Source organism: Anabrus simplex, chromosome 1, assembly GCF_040414725.1.
Source record: "Anabrus simplex isolate iqAnaSimp1 chromosome 1, ASM4041472v1, whole genome shotgun sequence".
Classification (NCBI taxonomy): domain Eukaryota; kingdom Metazoa; phylum Arthropoda; class Insecta; order Orthoptera; family Tettigoniidae; genus Anabrus; species Anabrus simplex.
In genome coordinates, this window is record NC_090265.1 from 1,801,147,282 (window position 1) to 1,801,162,190 (window position 14,909).

The window sequence follows — 14,909 nt, forward strand, 5'->3', positions numbered from 1 at the left end:
TTATATACATATTTGCAAGAGAGCAGCTTGGTGAGAAAGGGTATAAAATGTCTGGCATCAAGTGCGTCCCGTAGTTTTAGTCGTTGGTTGACGATTGCACCATTAACACATCAGTAATATGCAGAGTGGTCCAACCTTAGTTTATAACCACAGGGGGCAGGGAAAAATATTCCACCATTTTTTCAAGAATGTCGAATGAGGTTCTATAGGCGTAGTGATACTGGAAGTTGTCTGGTTGAAGTCCGGGGTTCATGAATATGGCTTAATAAGTACAGTGAATTTGGTCGGCATAGACAGAGACTCATTGGGTGTCACTGAGTACACGGTGCAACTGAATGGCAACAATGACGGCAGTTATCTTTTGGTGACTGTCACAGGTGAACAATATAGTGGAAGTGTTTTTGAAGACTTTTTTTGTAAAGTATGATATAATGTTTTATTTATAGTGACCTAACCTGTACTGTGTAATATTTGTAACGTATGTATTCTGTACTTACTGGAAGTATTTAGAAAATTGTTGAACAGGGTGTGTGCCTTTTGTGGGTTATGTTTTCTAGAAGGAATTTTCTAACTATTCTGGAAATGGAAGATTCGCGAACGTGTGTATTTGAGAAAGTTAAAGTTCGCAACGGAAGTAGGAATTGTGATTGGTGAACCTAGGAGGGAATGGGCGGACTCGGGCATTCTGATTGGCTACTCCAAGGCCAGAGTTTTCCTATATATAGTGAGCGAGGCAGCGTTCGGGATAATTCGGTCTTGTCTTGGCCTGATCTGCCCTTAGTCTATGTTGGTCTGCGTGTGTGCGAGGCCTCGCTTCCGGGATGGCACACCTGCGGGTAAACACTCTTACTTTCCGTAATGTTCGGTTGCTTTTTCGTATAGGAGTCTGCCCTAGCCTAACCTAGATTCGCCAAATTAATTATTTACGACGCCTTAGCTTTTCTGCTGGGGTTCCCTGTTTGTTTTCGAGGCATTCCCATTTCTTACTTCACTAAATATGTAGATTGTAATTTAATACATTTACCTTGGGGTTTGCCTCTGGTAGTTCAGTGTCTCTTGATATACGCTAGAGTTTAGGAGAGTACATTCACTTCACTGTAAATTGTAATTGTTCTACGTTGCTTTTAACCTACTAACTTGCATTGTACTACTGGATTTGTAACTAGTTGTATAGTTGGTTTGAAGTTTGAAACTTGTAGTGAAGCCCATCATCAAAGACCACAAAGGGAAATGGAAAAAGCTGTATTCATATATCAGGAATCAAAAAGGAAAAGGAATCCAAATTCCTACAATGGTGGGAGAAGGGGGTGAACATTATTTAACAGATACTGAGAAAGCAAACCTTTTTAGTAGGGAATTTAGAGATTGAGTAGATGATTGTCAAGAGTTCGAAACCGAAACAGAAGATAGAGAGGGAGAGACACAGAGGGAAACGAGAAGCTTCTCATTCACAAACGAAGATATTTTCAGAGAAACCCAACTGCTTCAGCAAGGAAAAGCAGCAGGAAGCGATCAAATTACTGGGGAGGTATTAAAGACAATGGGGTAGTACATAGTGCCTTATTTAAAATTTCTCTTTGACTATGTCATAAATAATAGTGTGATACCAAAGGAATGGAAGGAATCTATAATAATACCAATTTATAAAGGAAAGGGTGATAAAAGGAAACCAGAGAACTACAGACCAATCAGCGTGACCAGTACAGTTTGTAAAATACTGGAGAGTTTAATATCGAAGTACATCAGAGGGATATGTGATGATAAAAACTGGTTTATGAGGAGCCAGTATGGATTTAGAAAGAAATTTTCTTGTGAGGCACAACTGGTGGGATTTCGGCAGGACATATCAGATCAGTTGGATTCAGGAGGTCAGTTAGATTGCATAGCAATAGATCTTTCCAAAACCTTTGATAGAGTGGAACATGGAATATTATTAAAGAAATTGGAGGGAATAGGATTGGACGTAAGGGTTACACGTTGGATAAAAACATTTCTAAATTCAAGGGTTCAGAAAGTCAAAGTAGGAAATAATGTATCTCAGGAAGAGAAAGTTTGGAAGGGAATTGCACAGGGTAGTATAATCGGTCCGTTACTTTTCTTAATATACGCAAACGATTTAGGGAACAATATAACATCGAAAATAAGATTGTATGCAGATGACATAATTGTTTATAGGGAAATAAACAACATTGAGGATTGTTCAGAATTACAAAGGGACCTAGAAAGTATCCAACAATGGGTTGAAGAAAATAATATGAAGGTTAATGGAGGCAAATCAACTGTTACAACTTTTACAAACAGGAGCTTTAAAACTGAATTTGAATATACTTTGGATGAGGTAGTTATCCCAAAAGATGGCAAGTGCAAATACTTAGGTGTGAGATATGAAAGTAATTTGCACTGGGTCATATTGATGACATTGTTGGAAAAGCATACAGATCGTTACATGTCATAATGAGGCTACTTAAAGGATGCAATAAAGAATTAAAAGTAAAAAGTTACTTAAGTATGGTTTGTCCATTATTGGAATATGCAAACAGTGTTTGGGATCCTCACCAAGAATACCTAATAAAAGAAATAGATAGCATGCATAGGAAAGCAGCAAGATTTGTAACAGGGGATTTCAGGAGAAAGAGTAGTGTATCAGAAATGTTAAAGGAACTTGGGTGGAAAACTTTAAGTAAGAGAAGGGAGAAAACTAGACTTATAGGATTATATAGAGCCTATACAGGAGAAGAAGCATGGGGAGATATCCGTGAGAGGCTTCAGTTGGAAAATAATTATATTGGCAGGACTGACCACAAATATAAAATTAGAAGGAATTTTAGCAGAAGCGATTGGGGTAAATTTTCATTCGTTGGGAAGGGTGTGAAGGAGTGGAACAATTTACCAGGGGTAGTGTTTGATCCTTTTCCAAAATCTGTACAGATATTGAAGAAGAGTATAAACAGCAACAGAGAAAATAAATGAAGTGTTACAGGGCATTCGACCAGTGCAGGTTATTGTAAATTTTAAAAAAATGTGTGTGAATAAATTAATTCCATCCCCTGGTCTAAGGAGTTTGGACAGCCAAAGTAGGAGACTGCCTGTAGGGGTGAAGTACAGTGGGGACTTCAAGGGTCCTGGGACCGCTACGGTAGCTGTGAAGGCCCTTCAGGAACTCTGAAAAGTGGTGGCAAAAGGGGCTCTGGTTAAGACGCAGCAGGTCGTTATGCTACTTAGGATCCGGAACGGGTAAAAAAAAGAAAGTAAATAAATAAAGGCAATGTAAATATTAATCTTATACCAGTTGTATGGTATCATTTGAAGTAATTCCACATACTGTATATCAGTTGACTATATTTGTAAGTAGTACAGGAGATATTATAAGTAGAATTTTGTAAACATTATAAATTTATTAAGGATGAGCTGTGTGTTTAATAGAAAACATTGTTAGCGTAAATTGTATAATATTGTATTATAGGAAAATTTTCTTCTCTTGTTAATTTAATATTAGTGCTTGACAATAATGTATTTTAGTGTACCATTTGCCACCGAGGTAGACACCTCATTTGCAAATAAAGAGATTTTGATTTGATTTGAGAACGTTTAAGATATGTGTATCATGGAGCTTATAGTTCGTGAGTTGTAATTTGGTGGATTTTGTTCGGAACGTATTTGTAAAATTTCACTCGTAAATAATATTTTTAAAATATAAGGATCACGGCGATTCATTTCGGAATCTGCAATCTAAGCCATGTCCATGCCCTCGGTAGGTCCTGCCTGTTTCCACTTTCCTGGTTTATTATCCACTACTGATATTTCGTATTATGTTTTTGTTGCTGAGATCCGCGTAGGGCAGCCCATGTTTCTGATAGTGTGTAATTGCTCGTGTTTATTACTTGTTTGGTGTAACCACCGTAGTAGTGATTGTATTTACTGGGAATACATTGCGGGTTAGAGTCTTTCGCTTTTTAATTCTGTTAACTTCATGTAGTTTTGAATACTATGTGAAAACATCAGTGTGAGATGTAATGAGACTTTAAATTGATACTATTCCATAAATGAAAACCTGAAGGACCTCGGGACGATGTTATTGTTTTGTGCAGCTGGCCTGGTGAAATAGAATAGAGTTGCTTATGGTATAATCCACAGTGGAGGGATTAAAAATACATCACTACAGAGTCAGAGCGTCATAGCTGGGACGAGGCATCTTCTTTTTCTGTTTGTGAAGAGGAGCCGCGGTGGCACACCATGTTCGTGCTGGTGTGCGCTGGATTCTAGCGCGTTGTTAAAAGTTGTGTTGTATGAAGTGGAAGTTATCTGTAATTGAGATGTTATTATTATTAATTGGTGTGTAAAGAAAAGATCTTGGTAAGTAAAGAAGAGTAAATGTTGTGTTACATACCTGATGTGTCAATGAGAAGCTTTTTGTTGGTGAGTGTTGCCGACCAAATTCACCGTACTTCTTAAGATATATTCATGAACCCGGGACTTCAACCAGACAACTTCCAGTATCACTACGCCTATAGAACCTCATTCGACATTCTTGAAAAAACGGTGGAATATTTTTCCCTGCCCCCTGTGGTTATAAACTAAGGTTGGACCACTCTGCATATTACTGATGTGTTAATGCTGCAATCGTCAACCGACTAAAACAACGGGACGCACTTGATGCCAGACATTTTATACCCTTTCTCACCAAGCTGCTCTCTTGCAAATATGTATATAAGCTTGTAATTTCTCAACTGTTCAATTGGATATTGTAAATTTACTGTATAGTTACCCTGTCAACCTGTAATCGTTCAACCAACGGCAATAATTAGTGTCATGAACATTGATGCCAGATACTTTATAACCTTTCTCCCCTAACTGTTTCAATGTAAATGTATGTATAAACTTTATAATTTTCTAATGAGCAGCGCTCTGACCACCACTGCTGGACTCTGCTAAAATACCCAGTGGTGCTGACTATAAACTGTATCATCACTGAACATGTTTTTCTTTTTTGCTTAACTTTCCCATTGTAATGTATCTTTTACTAATCAGGTACCTGATTTATGCCTTAAGGAGGTACTATGACTGATGATGCTCTCAATGAAGGGCGAAACATGTCTCAAATGGATTTAATAATAAATTCCTAACTGTTTAAAAAATTTATAGTGTACTGAATAGGTGACACAATGAACCCTTTAGCATCCTACATTCAGTATCTTCAATACGGATTGACAATTATATTTATCACTTACAAAATTCATAGCAGTCCTGTCTTTAAAATGTTCCCCTGGGACCAGTGATCCCACGTAGCAGTCCCAGCAAATTTCCCTCGTATTTATAGGAAATACGTTTACTTACATATTTTCAGGTCATTTGTGCTTCAACAGTTGCCAAGACAGCATCTGTGTTGATATACGGTCACTGTTGCACGGAGAAATTTCTGTGTATTGCCGGTTACTGTGTATTATGCACGCTATACAATTGTAACTGTTCGAGTGATTACTCAGCAATCCCTGAAAACTGCTGTGGCTTGACGGGAAATTCAGCTGGCAGTCTTAGTGCTATTGTGATCATCCAGGATCCTGTCATTAAAGTGTTCCACTGAGAGCAGTGGTCCAACGCAGAGGTCCAGACAATATTGTTATTGCCACCCCGGGCCTACCAAACTTCCGATAGGGATCACGAAGGTCCATAGCTTAAGTCATTTCCATTAAGCAACTGTCCTCTGGTCTCCAGGAAGCAGTAAGTTCAATGTTTACACAGAGGTCCCGGCAGACCGCCGTAGCCTGATGGCCCGCTCGGACATTCAACATGTTAAAATCTAGTGATCTCTTTTAGGTTCATTTGTTGCTTTAGAAATGTATGAGGGCGGATCAAATATAAACTGAAATTTATTGAATCAACCAAAAAAAAAAAAATATACACACATATCGAGATTACTTTTCTACGTAGTGTCCTGCCTTCGATACATATTTTCTCCATCAAACTTGTGCCACCCTGATAGAAAGAAGAGGGACGTGTGCGGAGCCAGTTGCGCACAAACTCTTCTGCACATGTATCATCACTGAACTGCTGTCCTCCTAGGTCTTGTTTGAGTGGTCCAAACAAATGGTAGCCACAGCGTGATAAATCTGGACTGTACGGAGGGTGTTCCAGAGGTGTCCAGTGAATTTCCTTCAGTTTTTCCCGTGTTAAAGCAGCAGTATGAGGCGTTGCGTCATGGAGAAGAATGATGTTTCGGATCAGTAGGCAGCGTCGATTGTTGTGATACGCAGTTTTTTCTTCATCCAAAAGGCAAGAGTAATAGGCTGCATTAATTGTCCTTTGTTCGTGAAGAAAATCCACCAGCAAAACGCCCGCCGAGTCCCACAAAACGGTTGCAAGCCCCTTGGCCTTGACCAGACTTGCTTCGTGTCTTCGCCGCCACTCTGGGGTGTAATAATGCACACAAGTTTCATCATCCTCCTAGCGACACAAACTTCCTGGTTTACAAGTGATAAGCTTTAACAGCTTCATTTCAAGTAATACTAATCCCGTATTGACTAAAATCAATCAATGAATATTCAAGATAAACTTAAATATTATAACTAAGCGGTCTGCCTATTCAATACAATATTTAATTTATTATATCTAGTACATGTTTCGTCCCCTAAGGGACATTATCAGCTAATAATAAATTAACATTAATATATCAGAAATAAATATTATTAAAATTGGAAAGACACATTAAAATTTTTGACATTTAAAATAAGATCTTCGAAATTTTGTTAAAATTGTAAGTCATAAGACAGATAAAACAGTTAAATTGTCCATATTTCTCTTGTTGATATTCTTGGAAAATACCAGTTTTGCGTATAAAATCTTAAAATATAATTTGTTGTAAATAGCACACTTGATTTGTATCTCTTGGTGAAAGATTTGTTGAAACTTAATAAGCATTCCTTAGATGGTATAATAAATTTAAATGCTTCAGAATTTAGAGTCAGCTCAGGGCCGTGATGGTAAAGGTCTGTGTGGTAATGGATGTAATTTTATCTGAAATAAAATGAAAAAATAAAAAATGAAAAATAATATAAGTGTAAGTAACGTGAAATGGAAGATGAAATAAATATAACGTAATGTAATAAAATTGTATTACTTACTCCTTATTATTGGCCCCGATGTGCGGAGAAGGACTCACTTCTACCGAGGTAAGTGTGCATCTGCTTTAAAACAAGTACTGGTAGTTGCTACGCTGAGCGGGGAGTGTGTCCTAAGGTGAACAACCTGAGTGTCACCGACCGTGTGACGTGTTAGAGTCTGACGTTTCTTCCTAACTTTCGCTTTTAATAGTTCTTCATATAAAATGTTATACTTTTCAGAAAGCTCATTGATATTATTTTTTGGATTGTTTCTCTGGTCTAGATAAATGTAGATTTCCTCATATATGTTTAATAAATGGCCTTTATTTACGGTTTTCAGTATTTTAAGGTCATTATCTATGTTTGTAAACATGTGATTGGAGTCGGTCATGTGTTCGCTCATGGCCGAGTATCTGTTGTATTTCTTGGCTCTGGTGTGTTCCTGATATCTTATAATGAAGTTCCTACCTGTTTGTCCTAAGTAACTTTTTAAACAACTAGCACATTTCAGTTTATAAACACCCGAATTTTGGAATTTATTATTATTATTATTATTATTATTATTATTATTATTATTATTAACGATATGAGTGTTATAAAATAATTTTGAGTTTGTGTTGTTAGTCCTAAAAGCAATTCTTAAATTACGTCTTTTGAATAGATTCATAGTACTATGTATTTTACTGCTATTATATATAAATACGGCAAATTTCTTATTCTCTTTTTCTTTTCGTTCTTGTATTAACGTAGTCTTAGGCTTATTTTTTACTTTATTTATAATCCTGTTTACAAACTCTTTATTATAGCCATTCTTGTATGCTAAATGGTATATAGTATTAATTTCCTTTTTTTAAATCCTGGGTTGAAAGCGGAATATTAAAAGCTCTGTAAATCATACTAAAGAAGCCAGCTCTTTTATGAGCTCCCCGGTGTAAAGAATCATTTTTGATGTCTACAACATTCGTAATGTCTCTACATGTATCTGGATAATAAAACCTTACAGTAAGTTTCCAGAACCCTTCATATATACCAAATATAGTACAATAAGTCTAACATACAAACATTATGGAATTTTCTACCGCTTTCGACTCCCTAGATTTTGAGGCTAAACAATACGTATTTGAGGTTATACAATTTTATACTACATATTTACAGAGAAACCATATACTAGTCATGTTTAACACTTAATAAAACATAATTTAGCATTAAATAAACTATAATTAAAATATACTAACCACACTAATTGAAGGTTTTACACCAATTACGATGTCGTACCTACGACAGCTCTGAACTGAAGACCAGTATACTGATCATTCAGCCAAGGAGGATGGCACAGAGAGAGCTAATCAAATGAGAATGGACATGCATAAATAAATAAATAATTTAATTTAAAAAAATAAAATAAAAAATAAATAAAAATACTGAATCCTCTTACCTCTTCCTCAGAGGAGGATTCCTTAAGCTGACAGTCAGCTATGTTCTTAATTACTGTGCTATCATCATCATTTGTTTTCATATCTCCCATAGCTGAGCTATTACTGCTTGAGTTGACTTTTCTTTTTGAGAGGCTATCGGTATCGTCAGTCTGAAGCGCCATATCACGAGTAGGAACCAATTTGAAATTTGGTTTAGCTCTCTCGGGAGATTTTCTCGAAGAGGGATACTTTATTACACCCTCATAATACAAATTGTCCATATTGCTAGGATCGAGAGTTTGACAGCCTCTGCTGGTAGATTCGGACTCAGTTTCTTCCTCCGATACAGTATTCCCACAACAGCGGTTTGTCATCTTGGGTTTCGATGAGCTTCGGCTACGCTTTTTTTGAGAAGTATTTCCAACGTCCCCCTTGGGGCGTAATTTTTCTTCTGATTTATTTTCATCTATTTCAAGAGGAATCTGTTGTTTTCTGTGATCAGATAATACAGGCTTAGCAGCTTGTTGTGATGGAACATCTGGTGATTCAGAAACAGGCTTTGGAGGAGCTGACTTGGTAGCTCTGGCTAAGGAGCGGGCGTAGTGTGGCTGATTTCTGAGTTTAGGATGAGCAGCCTGGAAGAAAAAAAAAACTTACATCAGTGCCTGATCAATGCTTTAGCACCCCAGCCCCTTAAAGGATTTTGGAGACAACAAATACATCCTTCACAGTACTTGGAGGTGTCAGAAGAGGCTGAATTCCCTCAAGCATAATTATTATTTTTTTTTTTTTTGCTATTTGCTTTGTGTCGCACCGACACAGATATGTCTTACGGCGACGATGGGATAGGGAAGGTCTAGGAATTGGAAGGAAACGGCCGTGGCCTTAATTAAGGTACAGCCCCGGCATTTACCTAATGTGAAAATGGGAAACCACGGAAAACCATCTTCAGTACTGCCGACAGTGGTGCTCGAACCCAGGATCTCCCGATTACTGGATACTGGCCGCACATGCTTGACATGACATGGGGTTTTATTGACATGAATATTGAGTGCACAACATGTGGCGCTGGACAGCAACACATCTGGTACAAATGGCCACACATGTTTGACATGACATGGGGTTTTATTGACATCAACAATGAGTGCACAACAGGCGGCGCTGGACAGAAGCACATCTGGTACAAATGGCCACACATGCTTGACATGACATGGGGTTTTATTGACATCAACAACGAGTGCACAACAGGTGGCACACAGCAACACGTCTGGTACAAATGGCCACACATGCTTGAAATGACATGGGGTTTTAATGACATCAACAACGAGTGCACAACAGGTGGCACACAGCAACACGTCTGGTACAAATGGCCACACATGCTTGACATGACATGGAGTTTTACTGACATCAACAACGAGTACACAACAGGCGGCGCTGGACAGCAACACGTCTGGTACAAATGGCCACACATGCTTGACATGACATGGGGTTTTATTGACATCAACAATGAGTGCACAACAGGTGGCACACAGCAACACGTCTGGTACAAATGGCCACACATGCTTGACATGACATGGAGTTTTATTGACATCAACAACGAGTGCACAACAGGCGGCGCTGGACAGCAACACATCAATGATACCGCATGAGACCCCTCTGCTATAAAAATAGGGCGTTAGATGCATCTGCAATGGTGACATGTCATGCTCGGCCTCTCCGGTCCCCTGACTTCAATCCGTATGATTATTGGTTGAGGGGTTATCTGAAGTTGCAAGTCTACCGCGATCGTCCGACCTCATTAGGGATGCTAAATACACCATACCTGCGGATACGCTGTACAGTGCTGCTCACAACATTGTCTCTCATTGATGAACGATTGCTGCCATGTTGAGCGTGTGTTATAAACTAAACCTCAATTGTTATGCTAATTATTGCTTATGTATCATATGCAGTGCATAATAATAATAATAATAATAATAATAATAATAATAATAATAAAACCCCATGTCATAGCAACCTCTCTACCTCCAATACTCGATGAAGAATGTTAATGGACACAGTTCTAGCACATAGATCTATGCCACTTGTCTTCAAATTAATGCTTAGATCAATGCTGGTAGCTGAATGATGCTTTCGTGACACTGAGACCAGTTTTCGTACACCTCCAAAGCTTAATTTACTCTTCTTACCAGACCTTGCTTGTCATTATGACTGGTAAGCCTCATCATTTTCTTCCATTTTCTTAATATGATTAGGCCCTAACAGATTCTTGTGAAAAATTAAGTCTTGTTGCTATCTCCTGTTGTGTGTAGTCTCCTTCTTGCCACCCCAACTTTCCTTGGGGACATATCAGTTTGGCTCCCCATAACCTTAAACTTCTCTTGATCCATTGATGTTATGCACTGATATGTCAGCATAAAGAACCAGAGGTCTGCTCATGGAATTCAGTGACAATAGTAACTAAACAATAAATAACTTCTTGGTAAATTTCAAACAAACAATCACATGTGCACATAACTAAATACAGTCCTTGAGACAGCAGATAACAATCCTAACAGTGTTGCCAAATACGGAACAGAAAATCTTAAAACCATTATCCAAATGTCCCTATATCATTGTAACATCTCCAGTGTTAGTTCCCACAGGTACTCAGCATAAGAGAACAACGGATTTTTGGACCTTTAGTCGAATAATTTGGCCATCTCTGTATGTACTTTAAAAGGGCCGAAACATGTATGGTCAATACGGACATGCAATTTGCTTCTTGGCAAAGCAGGTCTTGATCACACTATTATTATTTACAGGAGGCATCACCTTAATTTCTTCGACAATGTTAACAGTTATATAACATACAAATTAATAAAGACCAGAAAAATTGAATTTAAAAAAAATATTATAGGTCTGGTAACGATGGGATAGCAAAGGCCTAGGAATGGGAAGGAAGTGGTCGTGGCCTTAATTAAGCTACAGCCCCAGCATTTGCCTGGTGTGAAAATGGGAAACCATGGAAAACCATCTTCAGGGCTGCCGACAGTGGGGTAACATGCGGTCCTCTTGTTTTTCTAGTCTGGGGCACCATCTCCCCCATCAAACAGCTTTATTGCATGCTGACCTCAGATCTGGTCAAGAATCAAACCATGACCCTCCAGCCTACATTTCGTATTAGCTTTTGTTCTCCTTTGGCCCTGGGTTAGTTGAGCAGACAGACCCCTTCTTCTAAGAAAGAAATTAAGAGGGAATAATAATTATCTTGTTATATATCCTCTTGAAACTATACCAGTATCATCCCTCCACCACACTTGTCAACAACGGGTAAAACTTAACAAAACATGCCGCAGAACAAAGCACATTAATTAGAAAGGAAATCTTAATAATTAATAATTAATGTTATTTGTTTTACGTCCCACTAACTACTTCTTAAGGTCTCCGGAGACGCCGAGGTGCCGGAATTTAGTCCCGCAGGAGTTCTTTTACGTGCCAGTAAATCTACCGACGTGGGGCTGTCATATTTGAGCACCTTCAAATACCACCGGACTGAGCCAGGATCGAACCTGCCAGGTTGGGGTTAGAAGGCCAGCGCCTTAACCGTCTGAGCCACTCAGCCCGGCAAGGAAATCTTACTTTATCTTTTTCTGTTTGTTATATGTCATGATTGTTATCTTAATAAAGGTACATAAGCCTGGTGTGAAAATGAAAAATCACAGAAAACCATTTTCACAGCTGGCAACAGTGAAGTTCGAATCCACTATCTCACGTGCACAAGCTCCTGGCTGCACAACCCAAATCATGCAACAACTCGCTCTTCTCATTACTTCTAGGAAAGTGACAAGTTCATTACCGAGACCAGCGGCCCACTAACGCACCACCAAAAATATAATTAACACATCATAAATCGTGCAACATTTTCCGTACCATTGACGTCAGTAGCTAATGCGTAAAAATCATGGATAATGGCGTCACTCCCAGAATTTAACAAATATAGGGAGGCGCGAATAATAAGCTGAAGGTCATGATGTTTTGTTTTACGACGAAGTGGGCCTAATCATCTCTTTGAAAAAATAAAGTGGAAAAGCAATTAAAAATAAAACGACATGATTTATTCAATGAAGGGATTTTGAAATAAATTACAAAATAAAACAAGGTCACTAATGAATCAGAAGGGGACGTAAGTAACAGAACACTTGAAATATACATACCCTCGATTAATCCACTGACACACATAAAGCACAGATCAAAGTGGTTAATATTAAAGAATTTATTTTTTATTGTATTTTATTTTTTAATTCTTAAGACTGGCTCCTAAGAAATTTTATGGTCTCTAGATTTTCTGATTTGTCCAGCTCTGCACTATTCTTTTGTCGGAAATCAACCAGAAAAAATCGTGCTGATTTTCTTTGGTTAATTTCCAGTTCTCATACCAAGAAATCCTAGTGTGGGTCCATTATTTTAATTGGGACCTTACCAGAAAGTTTAAACCCTGTTCCTTTACATCTGTAACCATCATCATCATCATCATCATCATAATCCTTTCTCCTTATCCAGAATTCTCCACCTTCCCCTCTCCTTCCACTATTCATCTTCCATCATTTTGTCCCAGTTCAGGTTTCTTCTTCTTCTTCTTGCTTTCTTCTTTATTGATTGATCCACCTTGTTCTAGGCCTTCCTCTCGCTCTCTTCTTCTTCCCTCATCCATCCTCTCTACATGTTGTAGCTGACTCATCACATCACCTCATCTACTGCAATGGGAAATTCGCCACACGCACATAACCTCCATCATTTCTGCTACCGTACTACTATGGACTCACCTTTATCACGGCAATACGCCGTATTTCTCTCGGCGACTGGTATTGAATCACTTCATTACCAATATTTATTAAAAATCCAATCACCCCGCACGCATTCCAGCTCTATTAATGTACGCCGTGTTCTGTCAACTGACCGCCTTCAAGCCCGCTCATGCTCCTGATGACGTCACCCGATACTGTTCTGTTTACTAACACACGCTCTCGTAACATCTAGAATGTGCTCGACTTGCCTCTCCTCATTTTCCCCCTCTACACTTTCCTATGTAAACCAGGCCTTCCTCCAATTCAATTGAGGTGGACCTTAGCCTGCGTAGAGGGTGGAATGTGCAACATCGTCTTCGTTATTATGGAGCAATGCACTTTGACTGCCTTTCCTGCTTTAGTGCAATGAACTTGGAGACTGGTATAACAAACATTTTTATTCATCAATTTAATTTTGGAATTCAGGAAGAACAAATTCCTTTTTAAAATTTTAATCGGGGAGCATGCCATTGCTAAGCCAGGACTTCATCTCTCTTCTATTTACGGAAAATAGTAAATTATGAACTTAGTGGCAACTTTTCTTCTGAGCTGTGCGTGTTGAATTCCTAGTGCCTTGCGAGTCCCCTACATTGCTTACGTATGAATCATGTTTCTGATCTATGTCCCTATAATGCGAAGTTGAATGAAACTGTCTTTGAACAGCCCCGTTGGATGACTGTGATTTCTGCTGGGTCAGTGAACTTTCAAACATGATCTTACGTGCTGATACATTAAGATGTACAATATTATAGGTTAGGATCCACCTTTCAATACTCCGTAATAAGATGGTAAAAAGTAGTTACAACCTGTTTAATGGGACCGGTTTCAACACATTTTAAGTGTCATCATCAGCCAATTTGCGAAGATCTTAAAACAACTAGCACATTGAATACAGGCAAAAAATTAACATTGTATCATAACGTAGCAATTCAGTAAATGTTCAAAACACAATAATCACAGTCAAGAGAGTAAACAGAACATCACTATCTTGCGCCGAAAACAAATATAGCTGAAGTTCATAAGCAGGTCAAATATTCGCTTATGTAAAGTCGTTGCTAGGCAGGTCTTGTAGGCATTTGTTTCTCCGGCCGAAGAGCAAAAGGTGACGTGAATGAAGTCCTAGGAAAACAGTGTAGGATTTAATTTCGTCAAATTTCAAAGTGGATATATAGGTTTTATAAAATAATTTAAAACGTTAAAAAAGAATAAAGCCAAATAAAAAATATATTTTAAAAAATAGGAAGAAATAATGAAAGAAATACGAGGTTCAACTCGAAACAACTTGCCGTAGTAATTGATAAAGAAATGATAAATAGAGAAAGGGGGGGGACGTTAATTAGAGGGTGGTGATGGTGGTGGTGGTGGTGGTGGTTATTGTTATTAGAGGAAATACAATTGGGCAACAATCCTTAATATAATACTAATTCGAAGAAAGAAAAAGAACCGACACTTCGAAAAATGAAGATATCGGTTAAAGGAAGACAAGGGCCACAAAGGGCGTGAAAATGAAAGACTCCCTAGCCCTCGCAAACCTAATAGCATCGGGGTCGGAAAAGAACAAGAATTGACCA

General features: G+C 38.3%; 1 protein-coding gene across 5 annotated transcripts in view; it reads right to left on the bottom strand.

The window, feature by feature from the left end:
• LOC136883064 (micronuclear linker histone polyprotein) overlaps positions 1–14,909 on the bottom strand; it is a 163,422-nt gene that overhangs the window by 89,508 nt on the left and 59,005 nt on the right. For all 5 annotated transcript variants that reach the window (XM_067155246.2, XM_068229787.1, XM_067155236.2 and 2 more), the window contains exon 4: positions 8,533–9,147. In XM_067155246.2, the coding sequence (XP_067011347.2) occupies positions 8,533–9,147 (615 nt within the window). The remainder of the gene's footprint in view (positions 1–8,532; positions 9,148–14,909) is intronic.